Genomic DNA, 13,101 nt, shown 5'->3' with positions numbered 1-13,101 from the left:
GATTAGCCGAAAGGACCGATGCACAGATGAGGAGGTGTTGCCGCAGATCTCTGCTGGCTACACCAGATCAGCCCGAAATGTTGGCCCTCGCCCCCAGAGGCTTATTATCATCAGACCAATAGGGTTCAGAGATAGCTGCCCATCAAACACCTAAACTTCTGCTTGTAGTCATTGATGGACATCACTTTAGCCTTGACTACGTCACCATACAGCTCATTATGTGATGCTAATGTTTGATAAACCTTGTTCCTGGTAGCCGGCTCTGACAAGTTGAAATGAAAGTGAAACTTGGTCAGCAAGATACCGACACCTGCTTCTTGGTTGATGGTCCAGAGGGATGAGGGAGGGATGCTCTGCTGTTTGCTCTGTTGTTACTGGTTGATGTCATCAGTTGCCTCATGATGATATGACTTGCAGACTGATATCCAGTGAATTAATCAACTTCAGTGCCCCATATTGCCTTGAAGTACATGATGACAAAACAACCACAGCATAACGCACGGCAGAGTGTCCCTCCCATGTTCCTCTATTCTACTATCAACCCTACTTCTCCTCTGATACCCTTTGTTTCGTAAGATGAAGGGACTGGTTTCTTAGGTTTGTGACGCAACCCTTAATCCATGTTCTTATGAACATCCGCCAAGGCAGAAATACTCAGCCTTGGCGGTGACTGCTTATTTCGCTCATACATTGTCTTGTAGAATATAAACTCAAGAATTTGTCACAATGTTAAATAATGAGTAATCATCCCAGTGATTTGCTAAATATATTCTGATGACTGTTGCTCCCATCTTGAGATTTATAGTTTGTGTACAGCAGATGCAATCCATTTTTCCCCACAGGGAATTGGACGGTTGGTCAAATTAGAAACTGACACTGAAAACTTTTCAGGAAGTAAAATTGCTCCTGTCACCACTCAGTTGTAGTGCATGTGACATTGAATTAGTCATGGTATTCAAATCCACAAAGAGGAAATGAAAGCCGCCAGTGCCCTCATGAAAAGCAACGGCATATTTCTAAGCACGCACACTAATCGTCACCGTAGTGAAGTAAAAGGCCTTCACTACCATTACTCAGTGGGTCAAGGCTTCAAACCATCAACTCACGCATTGTACTGTACTGCTTGTACTTCATCTGAATACATCATTTTATACTTCTGTATGTGCAGATGTACCACTTTTATTTTATTGCTATAGTTAATACTTCCTTCACAAAACTCCATCTTCACCTCAACCTGCTACATCAGATAGGACTTGAACAGATTTGACATAAGGCTCAGTTTACTAATAATGACATGTGACATGCAGCCTGTAAAGGATTAAGAATAGTGACGTCATCTTCCTACACAGGTAGCTGCCTACATCCATGAAAAACGACAACAGAAAGATGGCGACAAGTGTGGATGAGTTACAAGTTATGAGTGTCCGACAGTCTCTCTTTGACTGTTTGACCGAATTTGCTCAATGTTACAAACGTTAACTGCTCTCAGCAACTGCTGTGGCAGCATTATGTCGACGGGTCGTCACTTGCTACAGAGCAAAACGCATGACTCTTGTCCAAACAAGAAATCAGCCAACATTTCTTTGTCTTTTTTTTTCAGTATGATTTTAAGGCCAGTTATATCATGGGAAATGTAGGACCAGACCTTGTTGGAACATGACCCACACTGGGGACTAAAAGTCAGGATATCTCTGCACCCACAAGTTCGACTTAAACCATTTTTATTCTTGTCTGCCTGCTGAGAGTCCCCAAACTTTTTGCAAGTGCAGTATCAAATTTCAGGATTACCTCTTCAGAATTCTGTTTACGTATTGATGCATTAGTGACAATAATCCTGTAATATAATACAGTATAACATGTCACTGTATCATGAGGTGGCTTTTGGAACATAACATTGTTCTGCTAACAGTTCTGTTCTCCTGTGTAAAGTCACTATGTGACATTCAGAGCATTAATACAGCAGCACACAACTGTTTGATATATGAAGACATGGTGGAGTAATGGTGCCCAGAGCAGAAAAGTAATCCAGGGGTCTCTATGCCTGATTACAGTGGACAGTCCAGCTGCATACATGTTAGTGCATGTGTATTACTCTTGAGTGTGTCCAACTGGGTATCTAAATGTCAGTTACCATTTAAAATCTACGTCCTGGCCTGTGGTGCGGGATGGTGTTGTCAGGGAAGCATAGCCCCCACCCTCCAGTCTCACCAGGTTAACACTAGCCCCTTTTACATTGCCTGTTTAAGGCGGGAATATCTCACCATTATACCGCCTTGTTGTACTGTGTATAAGGTATGATCAAGGGAGATCATAACAGCGCCGAAACGATGTCTGTATAAACGGGACACTCTGCAGGACAGGCTCACTGGCGGTCATTTGATGATGTGTTAGGCATGTTACCCACTGTGGGAGATTCAAAAAGTAGCTGTTAGCAGTTAGCAGCTACTCAAAGAAGAAGAACAGCAGCTGTAAATGTCCACAAATTGGGAAAAGAATGAGGTCCAGGAGCTCATTACCTCAGAGCAGAGGACCAGATAAGCCGCCATGTAACAGGGACAGTAAATGATTGTTATTGCCACATTAATGCCATTGTAGTTGTTCAAAAAGCGCTGCCGACGTGTATGTTATATGTCACACCAGAGGCCGACGCTGATGGTTTATATGTCACGCCTGTCACACCTCTTTTGATTCCGCTAAGCTGTGATGCAGTGTGTAATCACAAACTGGAGCGGAACGATGCTGCCGTCATTTGGTTCTGTGTAAAAATGTAAAGGAGGTAAAAAGAAGGGACTTCGTAGCAGATCTATAGCGCAATCTCTGCGTAAAAAGGGCTAATGTAAGCTCTGTCAGCACTGTTGCCGTTGTGAACACCGTTTATGGAGTTTGCACCATTAGCTGCTGGCTGTGGGCTCAGCCACCTCCATGTTGAGAGCCGTGTGCAGACAATCCCGATCTTCTGACAAATGAAGTTCAATCAAGAAGACTTTCTTCGTGCTCCCTCCCACTCCCACTGCTTCCTTGAATCAGCTGACTATGGGTGTTCACCCTTCTAATTATCCAGTCAATCTCCGCCTTGATCTCTATCAGCCAATCAGGATGCTACTGCAAAACTTTAAATCTGTTCTCTGCTCTGCTGCTGTCAGCTGTCATTTTAGGCAGCTATCGTATCCACAGTCCAGGACGAGTTCAACAAAGGCTCACTCCTCTACTCACCCAGATCATCAGCACTTATCCATCTTCCTCTCATCTCATCTTCACCACCTCTACCACCAGCAGCATCTAGACCTCAGGTTGGTTCCCTATTTGACTATGGATTCATCACCCTCCTTAAATCATACCATCTCTGAGTCACAGATTTGCTCTGAATATCGCATACAGCCCGTCAGACTAAAAGTGTGATTATTTTTTACACTGAGATATCGATACTTTCAATGTTCCAGTTTGAATCCTTCCTCCACCACTTCCATTTTTAGATTCTGAAAATTAATTTCTTTCCTTTCAGCTTCAAGAATAACGATGTGAAACGTCCAGAGACCTTCATGATGTGACCTGGCCAAGGTCAGCGGCTACCGCGTGTTTACCCCTCACACCCAGCTATGTGGCCAGAGGAGTTTGGAGTGGGTGGGCCCTGCGATGATGTGCTCACAAAGTCCACACTGTCCAGACAGTCCTGTGCACACCTAGTCCCACCCCTTCCCTCACCCCTCAGCTGCCTACCTCTCCCGCTCCTGTGCTCCCCTGTACTCTTCTCCTGCTCCTCTCCCAGGGTCTGCTACTCGTTTGAAGTTCGAGGAGTTCTGGAGACGCTTTCTCTCACTCTGTCTGACATCTCATCGCTCTCGGCCACCATGGTTCACAGCAGCAGCTTCTGCAGGTTCCTCCTCCTGATCTTCCTGGGCCTCTTGGTCGCCTTTGTACACACAGGTAAACCTTCGTTTGAGTGGGATTGATATGTTTATGACGAGTATGCAACCTCTAAGAAATATTGCAAGAAACAGAAGATAAAACATGTAATACTTGAGTCTAATTTATAGAAATAATCTGGCTGTCACTCTTGAGATGAAAAGTGTGATGTGAGGAAAATCGTTCTTTATAAGAAATAGTATCAAGAAATTCCAAATTAAGATACTGGCCTCTTGTTATAGAAAAAAACCCCGGCTCATTTTAAATTATTGCTTCTCTTTTTTTGCACCCTAGAGCTGTTTCCTTAAACAAGAGCAACACTTTAGAAAAGGTATATTATATTCCCTTTTTATAGCTGTTTGTTTATCTGCTGTCGGTGATTCATGGACTGATGTTTGGTCCTCTGTAGGTATCAAATCAAAGATGTGTGTATACGTGTCATTTTTACCCTCTTTTTTCCACACACACTCACAGGCTGGGATGTGTGAGTCTGCAGCCTGATGTAAATGATGCAGTTGTTGAGCGTCTGAGAGCTGTGAAAGCTGCTCTTTGACAAACAGGATGACTCAGTGGCTTTCATGATGCCCGATGTTCGAATGAAACTGAATACCTGCTGCCCTCTGACTCCTCCAGCTATAAAGTTAAAGTGATTCCTTTTAGTAGTATTGGTTTGAGGTAGTGAAAGGTCCGCAGCTGTGGAGCTTATTTAGAGGTGGTAGTCAGACGCAGGTACAGATTCAATGTTGTCATCTGTGGATGGTTTTCTTTTAGTGATGTAGGATGCGAACCACTTAAATGGTTCTCACCATGAGTGCTATTTTAGATACAGATCAGCACACTCACTTGTCTTTCTTTCACTTTTACTTTCTGAATTTCTTTGTTCCTCTTTGCCACGTCTCTAAAAACAACCTGAAAACAAGCTCTGAACACAGCAGAGCAGCTCTCAGGCCCAGAGGTCGCAGCAGAGGTCAAGAGGGCAGCGGGACGACAGGGATGTAGCAAGTCAGCGATGTCCGCCCTGTCCTGTGGGAAACAAACCAAACATAGCTGTCAACTTTTACATACAGAGCACAAAACCTACTGTTAGAAAAAACGGCTCTGTGCCAACACAATGTCAGGGTTTATTTAACATCGAAGTGCCTACGCTTTTTTAAAAAATACCTTGCAGCTTCTTCCTGCTTTGCACAATTTTAAGGTGGAAACTTATTTTCAATGCCTCACAACACTCAGCAAACACAGCCGAGGGAAATGTTATGAAGGACGACTGTGTTCTGCTTCACACTGCTTCTCCACTTTGCAGCCGCCTCTTATCTGTCTGTGGTTAGCACATACAGTCTGTGATGTTTTCAAGTAATGCCACCAATCTTGACCACGTCACCAAACCAACCCGGTGGCTGAAACATCGTGACATGCTGCCCTGATAACTGACTCAGTATGGGAAACAAACCGAGATGCGTCAAATAACAAGCTCAAGAAACAAAGCGTGATAATTACTCACACACTCTCCGTGATCTTCCTTAAAAGTGCTGATCTGATAAAAGTGTGAGAGCCTTGTACAGAGAGAACTAGTTTTGAAACCCAATTCCAATGTTCAGAATAAAATCCGAAACACGCTGGTCATCTGTCAGATATTTTACTATGGAAAATGTGACCACCACCTAGTTAAGAGGGTGAAGCAAGGACCCACGACATCATCTATGTCATGTTTCGGCTGCGTTGTTTGCGGTATCGATGCTCGGCTAGGTTGCTTTTCACACACACACATCTGCGCGTTTTGTCATCTCTCCAGCTGGTGGGAAATCCTGACTGAGGAGGCCTGAGGTACCAACAAATGGCCTGCTGTGTTTCCAGTGTCTGAAATCAACCCTCCTTACAGTCTGCACGACTTTTATGAGTCTGAAGGAGGGTTCTTGATTGACAGGTGGAGTCATGTTAGTGCAGTGATTCCCATCCAGAGGTATTCGCACATTAGGGTGTAGTTACCAGGTGATTCATGGAAAGCTAAACTAATTAAAACTTACCTCAACTAAAAAAAATGCAAAGTCCACTCCAGACACATTTTACAGTGTGTAAAAATACTCTGCTATGATTAATATTTTGCTTATCATGGTTTTCCAACATAAGAAGTAGACAAACAAAAAACTCTAAAATGGGTTAGAGGCAGATCTTTCCCCCACTGAGGAATTCTGGATCTGGCCTCCTCCTTGCCTGCCACTACTGCGTGCGCAAGGTTTCGCTTTCAATTTCTGCTTTCTCCAGCGCTCCGCTTGTGGAGATAGGTCTGGTGAGGCGAGACAAGCACTAAGTTGACCCGCGAAAAAGCAGTGTGCACCAAGATGGTTGGTGATAGCATAAGGGGAAACATCGCAGAGATTTGTTTGAGCCTCAGTCAGACCCAGACCCAGACTCAAACGAGTTGCGCACCAAAGTCAGTGACTAGCAAACGTATCAGAATAATAAGTGTACGTAGCACCTTTCATATATTTAGGTTGTTTGTTAGCTTGTTAGCTTTTAGGTGTCAGTGGCTGACACAGCGTTTGTGTTTGTAGATCATACAATAGTATCTGCTATGATGGGGTTTTTGGTTGATATAGGAAGGATGCTCCAGGGTTGGTTTATATCCAAAAACTGCACACTCTGCCATGTTTGCTATCAAAACTTTAAATTATGCTAACACAAGCCCTCACCCCATTTGGACAAGTCCACTCTGCGCTAGAGGTTTCAGGTTTCTTTGCCGTCAAAGTCTGTTACCCTGTCAGAATGTGTTTCCTGTATTCAACAGCGATTGGCTTTTGTATTGGTGTACCTAATCTAGCTTGCCCACAGTGCATTTGGATCTCAGATTTTAGGGAAAAACACAGACATTACCTTAGTGACAAACTTTGCGCCAAACCCCCAGGAAGTGCAATGGGCTTTGGAGCCAATTTTATATAGTAGCCAAACTGTGTAACTGCAGGTTCCTCTGTCATGTGATGCTCAATAACAGGCCCAAAAAGACTTTTTCTTATAGACTTTTATTTTTTTTTAAAGAGTATTTTTGTAGGCCTTTTGCCTTTAATGGACAGGACAATAAGTGAGATGGGGAGACAGAGAGAGAGTAGGGACTGACACGCAGTAAAAGGCCGCAAGCCAGAACCGAGCCCACGGCCACTGCAGAGTGGCAGGGCCTCTGTACATGGGGTGCTGGCACTATCCACTATGCTACCGACGGCCCTTTCTTATAGACTTACATTGAAAAAGAGGCATCTGCAAATCGGTGGATACATTTTTAAGCATCACAGCCCCCAAGAAATTATTGATTTCACTGTCTAAATGTGATCCATTTGGTCTGAAACATTTGAAAAGTCTAGAAGAGCTGCATGATTAAATCTTTTTATCCACATTCAAATTAGCAAAGGGCTAAATTGAAGTTTTCTGCTAAGCTGGCGAAGCCCTCATACGCTTGCTCTCTGGGTCCAATGATGCAGAAGATATTGGTGTTTTTATAACCAGGAAGTCAAACTTTTTTGGCTTCTTACACCACTAAACAACTTTCATAGAAATGAACAGGGCCCTGCCTCCAATGCTGTATCCAGTTCTCTTTATATGTCTAGGCTTTGCAGATACAAGTCAGTACAGTCAAGGTCGGACATTTTAGTCAAGTCAAAAAAGTCAAAATTTATTTATATAGCACATTTAAAAACAACCTCGGTTGACCAAAGTGCTGTACAGTTCATCCAAAGAGTGAATGAATAGCAAAAACCACAAAAATTATCAATAAGATCAACAATAGGTTTAGACAATAAAACATCAACACTAGAGTACAGGTTAAATACAAATAAAAGCTGTAAAAGACATATCTGTCTCAACTAGAGGTGAAAGCAAGCGAAAAGAGGTAGGTTTTTAAAAGAGATTTAAAGTGTTCCAAAGTTCGGGCTGCCCTTATATGGAATGGTAAAGTATTCCATAAATTTGGCGCCACAACGGAAAAGGCTCTGTCACCCTTGTTTTTAAGTTTAGTTCTGGGACAGGCCAGCAGCAGCTGGTTGCTTGATCTCAGTGCTCTGGCTGTCGTGTGAAGCTGAACAAGCTCAGATAGATAGGATGGAGCTAAGCCATTCAGGCTTTTAAAAACAAATAATAAGATTTTAAATTGAACTCTAAACTGGACAGGGAGCCAGTGCAAGGAGGCCAGTATTGGGGTGATATGATCACGTCTTTTCTTTCCTGTCAGCAGTCTGGCTGCTGCATTCTGGACAGCCTGCAGGCGTTTCAGTGACTGCTGGTCCAATCCAGCATAAAGAGAATTACAATAATCCAGACGACAGGTAATGAAAGCGTGAACTGCCCTCTCAAAATCAAGTGGAGGGAGGTAGGGCTTTGCCTTACTAAGTAGCCTTAATTGAAAGAAGCTTGATTTGACTACTGAACTAATCTGTTTTTTAAATTTAAAGGCACAGTCAAAAATTACTCCTAGGTTCCTTGCAGCAGGGTGACAGTAGGAAGCCAATGGGCCAATGGCACTGTCATAGGCATCTAAAAGGTCAGACTGGCCAAATAAAATAATTTCAGTTTTGGATTTGTTTAGGTTCAAGAAATTTGAAGCCATCCATGTGTGAACATCATTGAGACAGTTCAGCAGAGCTTGAATGGAGGCAGAGCTGTTTGTTTGAAGAGGGAGGTAGATCTGTAAGTCATCTGCAAAGCAATGAAATGTTATATTGTACTTTCTAAATATAGCACCCAGGGGCAGCATATAAATGGAGAAGAGAATGGGGCCCAAGATGGAACCTTGAGGCACCCCACAATTGAGTGAGGATGCAGCAGATCTATACTGGCCCATGTGAACAGAGAAACTCCTTTCTGATAAATAGGATTCAAGGGGACATAAATATAAGAACATTTTTGAGAGAGGATCTTAAAATTGTGATTTAAATAAATACCCACATATTTGTTAAGACAGAAATTAAACAGCCACATAGGATAACAAATTTGATGTAACACTAGTCTTCAGTGAATGCACAAAAAGTGAGCAGCTATACCGAGACTGTTTCAAGACATGAGCATTATGTGTTGCAGTTGAGAGTGTATGAAAACATTATTTTAGCTAACAAAAGGAGAAGTTTGAAATCGTTAGCTAAAAATAATGGAAGCATATAGATAGTTAGCTAAAAGAAAAACAGTTGAAACAGTTAGCTAAAATTAATAAACAAGTAAGTAAACAGATAGAAGTAATTGGTAAACAGTTAAAGGTCCAGTGTCAGGGATTTAGGGGCAACTATAGGTGGAAATGGTAGCCTTTATAATATTCATAACTATGTATTCATTAGTTTATAGTCACCTGAAATTAAGAATTGTTGAGTTTTCGTTACCTTAGAGTAAGTTGTTTACATCTACATACGGAGCAGGTCCTCTCCCACAGGGTCTGCCATGTTTCTACAGTAGCCCAGAACAGACAAATCAAATACTGGCTCTAAATAGGACCATCTGCGTTTTCGTGTTTTTCATGTCAGCCAAGTAGTTCGTCCTACATGCTTGGCAAACAGGAGAAGTTTAAGTTCTGCAATCTCACCGCTAGATGCCATGAAATCTTACAAACTAGATCTTAAAGTTTAAAGGATCACACAGCATTATTGGCTTTGTTGAAGGAGTACTTGAGCTCATCTCACAGGGCTGTGGGGTACATCAGACAATAAAAGTTGCCATAGACTGAGTCACTAGCTGTCAGCTGAGAATAATCGTTTATTTTTTTTCTCAAGGCTTCAGTCGTGTTAATTCCATTAAACAGAAATGACATGCCGACTCCACGTGGAAACAAACACCAGCGGAAAACATCATGTTATTATTTTTTGCCTTCTTATTAAATCAATCTGTCCAGAAGGCACAGCCTTTTACACACACGGACTATTTAATAAACAAGTTTGTTTGACATCTAGTGCCCAGCCGGTGCCTGGTTTGGGCCTGGCCGGTTGTTACTGGTTGCAGCCCGCCGCCCTGCGTGACCGCACAAGCTGCCTTTTGTGCCCTCGGCTGAAGGCCTCATTGATGGCTGAGCTGGCCGGAGGCCCGGCCCTCCAAACCTCCAGCCAGCTACAGGACAGGAAGCTGCACACGACTCAGAGTCAACACAGCAGCATCAAAATACTCACATCAGAGGTGCATATCAGAGTTTAGAAGACAATGCAGCTAACATGCTGATATTAAAGACATGAGATTATATCATATGTGCTAGTTTCTGTGTAATGGTGTAACGTTTCCACTCTATCAGAGAGAGTAGTTAGAGGCTTCTTTGATAATGACAGCGGAAAGACAGCAGAGGAAAGATGTAGAGCAGGGTGAAGGAGTTTACCGAGGGCGTCAGAGGCTACAAAGTAAATATGTAGCGTTAAATAAACTGAGTGTAAATATGTTTGGATTATGGTTTTCTTGGTATGTGTAGAGTTGAGGATAGGAGTGAATCAGTAAGTGGGTGGGCTTGTGTGTGAAGTGTCTTTTTCTGAAGAGATGATCGAAATTTTCCCCCTGTATGTCTGAATTTCAAAAGAAAAGCTGTACAGCTGTTCAGTTACCATCAAGATGTCGGCAACAACAATCATCATTTTGGTGGTTTATTTTCATCTGAGGCTCTGCACGTCGTGCAAGGAAACAGAAATGTGGCCTAAAAAGAGAGCTTGTTTCTCTGGCTGTGGTAGAGGTGTGAAAAGTCTCAGGTTAACTTCATGCTCAGATTGGAGGAATGTCAGAGGACAATTTGTGGTGGAAAGAGAACAGACGATTGACTGGCAGAGAGAGTCGTACACAACCTGAGCTTCATGTGCAGTCAGCAGACCACTGCCTCTCCCGACAAGTTGTCTGTGCTAAAGCATAAAATATCCCCTGCTCTACGGAAATAATAAACCAAACATTGGTTGGAGGAGTTTTTTTAGACAATAGACAAACTTGGTTGGACCCTTGAAACATGTCAAGAGGCTACCTGTAGCTCAAACGGACGAAATGTTCATCCTCTACAAAGACAACCTTATGCCCAGGCCTGAGCCGTTAACCCAGTGAGACAGAGAGAGGCTGTTGGGGTCATTACAGACGGGGCCATGTGTGCAGCTCTGCGTCCTGAGGCCTCCACGTCCAGAGAAAAGTCAAACAGAGCCATCAGCAAAGCTGTGCACCTCATCAGTGAAATTATTACCTTAAAGGGACAGTTCACCCCAAAATCAAAAATACATATTTTTCTTCTTACCTGTAGTGCTATTTATCGATCTAGATTGTTTTGCTGTGAGTGTTGGAGATGTCTAACTTCTCTCCAATATAATGGAACTAGATGGCACTCAGCTTGTGGTGCTCAAAGCACCAAAAAAACATTTGAGAAACTTAGCAGCAATGTCTCTTTCTAGAAATCATGACCCAGATACTCAAGATAATCCACAGACCTTGTTGTGAGCAGTTTCATGTAGGAACTATTTTCTTTGTACCGAACTACACCCACCAACTGTATGACCCCACAGAAGGAAGCGTGCATCTACTCATGAACGAGAGGCTTGTGTTCATACCAGTGGGAGATATGAAAATAAACGGTGTCCTCCTCAGCTAAGTTGTAATGTTAGCTAGCTTGATGGTGCTAGGTGAAGCTAGCAGTAGATGCACTCTTCCTTCTGCACAGTGATTTGGTTGGTGGGTTTGGCTTGGTAAAAATAGTTCCTACATGAAACTGCTCACAACAAGGTCTGTGGATTATCTTGAGTAATCAGGTCATGATTTCTGGAAAGTGACATTGCTGTTGAGTTTTTCTGAAGTATTTTTTTTAGACTAGCACCACAAGCAGAGTGCCATCTAGTTCCCTTAAATATTCCATAAGATTCCTTTCTGTGAACAGTTTTATGAAGGAACTATTTTCTTTCTATGGAACTACACCCGCCAACTGTATCACTGCACAGAAGGAAACAGGCATCTACTGCTAGCTCACCTGGCACCGAGTTAGCTAATGTTACAGCCCAGCCAAGGAGGACGGCATCAAGTTTAAATCTCTCGCTGTCACAAGCATGAGCCTCTCGTCCATGAGTGGGTGCACACTTCCTTCTGTGCAGTGATGGGGGTGGGCGGGTGTTGTTCACAAGAAATAAAATAGTTCCTACGTGAAACTTAAAACAAAAAAGTCTGTGGATTATCTTGAGTAACCGGATCATGATTTCTGGAAAGAGACATTGCTGTTGAGTTTTTCAGAGGTATTTTTTGGGGGCACTTCAGGCACCACAAGCTGAGTGCCATTTAGTTCCATTACATGGGAGATAAGGCAGACATCTCTATGGCCAGTATCTCCAACACTTGGCAACTCACACCAAAACAATCTAGACTGATAAGTAGCACTACAGGTAAGAGGAGAAATATGTATAATATATATTTTGATTACTGGATGAACTGTCCCCTTATGAAAACACACAGTGAGTCAAATTGTAATTGTTTTCTTCTTGGTCTGCAGAGACAGTCGCAGACTCAACAATCAGAGACAGCCAGGACACCATGTCTGGAGAGCCACCCAGTGACGTCACCACCAAAGACCCTTTCCAGGACATGACGGAGCAATCCTTCACTTTCGACTACGAGGAGACCACACACTCTCAGGCCCTGGACGAGGAGGAAGGTAAAACGGACTCTATATACACCATGACTGTGCCAAACTTATGTGTTTAAATGATTAAAATTCTGTATGTATGTGTGTGTGCAGGGGTGCTGGGGCCAGGGGCCATCACAGCCATCGTTATAGCAGTCTTCCTGGGAGCATCTGTCCTCCTCGCCCTCATCGTCATCACACTCAGGAAGTTCACCGCCTCTTAGAGTGAACACATCTTGTGTGCATGTGTTTGAGTGTGTGTGTGTTTTTATGTCGATGTTCCTCACCTCTCGTCTTAATCTTTCAACTCTTTCTTGCAAAAATGAGTTGTGTCTTTTGCTTCGCTGTAGATGCTGAAAATTGTGGCAGGTCCCTTGACTGACTATTTACAGATTTACACAGTCTGATTGTTGCTCAACATGTCCACGTGTTACTGAAGGTTTAATGTTAGAAACTGGCTGGCTCTTCCAGTGGAAATCATAGCATGTCATTCACTTTTTTTTCTTTATCTTGCATGCTTTAAGGGATTTTTTTTAAGTTTGTGGGCTGTTTATTTCCTGATGTGAAGTATCCTGCATGTGTTTGCTTTATTTGTACATGAGGTGTGTTTGCTTTTG

At 42.9% G+C, this 13,101-nt stretch overlaps 1 protein-coding gene across 1 annotated transcript; it reads left to right on the top strand.

Annotated features, from left to right (window-relative positions):
- The first annotated feature begins 3,154 nt into the window (after positions 1–3,154).
- On the top strand, positions 3,155–12,841 carry snorc (secondary ossification center associated regulator of chondrocyte maturation). Its single transcript, XM_033636745.2, has 4 exons — positions 3,155–3,290; positions 3,503–3,924; positions 12,353–12,514; positions 12,599–12,841. Exons 2-4 carry the CDS (start codon positions 3,597–3,599, stop codon positions 12,706–12,708), a joined length of 600 nt encoding a protein of 199 aa, XP_033492636.2. The 5' UTR covers positions 3,155–3,290; positions 3,503–3,596; the 3' UTR covers positions 12,709–12,841.
- The last annotated feature ends 260 nt before the right edge of the window (positions 12,842–13,101 follow it).

The sequence above is a fragment of the Epinephelus lanceolatus genome, chromosome 12, assembly GCF_041903045.1.
Source record: "Epinephelus lanceolatus isolate andai-2023 chromosome 12, ASM4190304v1, whole genome shotgun sequence".
Lineage (NCBI taxonomy): Eukaryota > Metazoa > Chordata > Actinopteri > Perciformes > Serranidae > Epinephelus > Epinephelus lanceolatus.
Note: the sequence above shows the minus strand (reverse complement) of the source record. Positions and strands in the feature narration are given on the sequence as shown.

Excerpts from the sequence above, each read along its gene's own strand:
- snorc (XM_033636745.2), top strand. The coding sequence starts at position 3,597 with ATGTGGCCAGAGGAGTTTGGAGTGGGTGGGCCCTGCGATGATGTGCTC. Across the intron at positions 3,925-12,352 it reads GGTCGCCTTTGTACACACAG|AGACAGTCGCAGACTCAACA; the intron begins GTAAACCTTCGT and ends CTTGGTCTGCAG. Across the intron at positions 12,515-12,598 it reads GGCCCTGGACGAGGAGGAAG|GGGTGCTGGGGCCAGGGGCC; the intron begins GTAAAACGGACT and ends GTGTGTGTGCAG.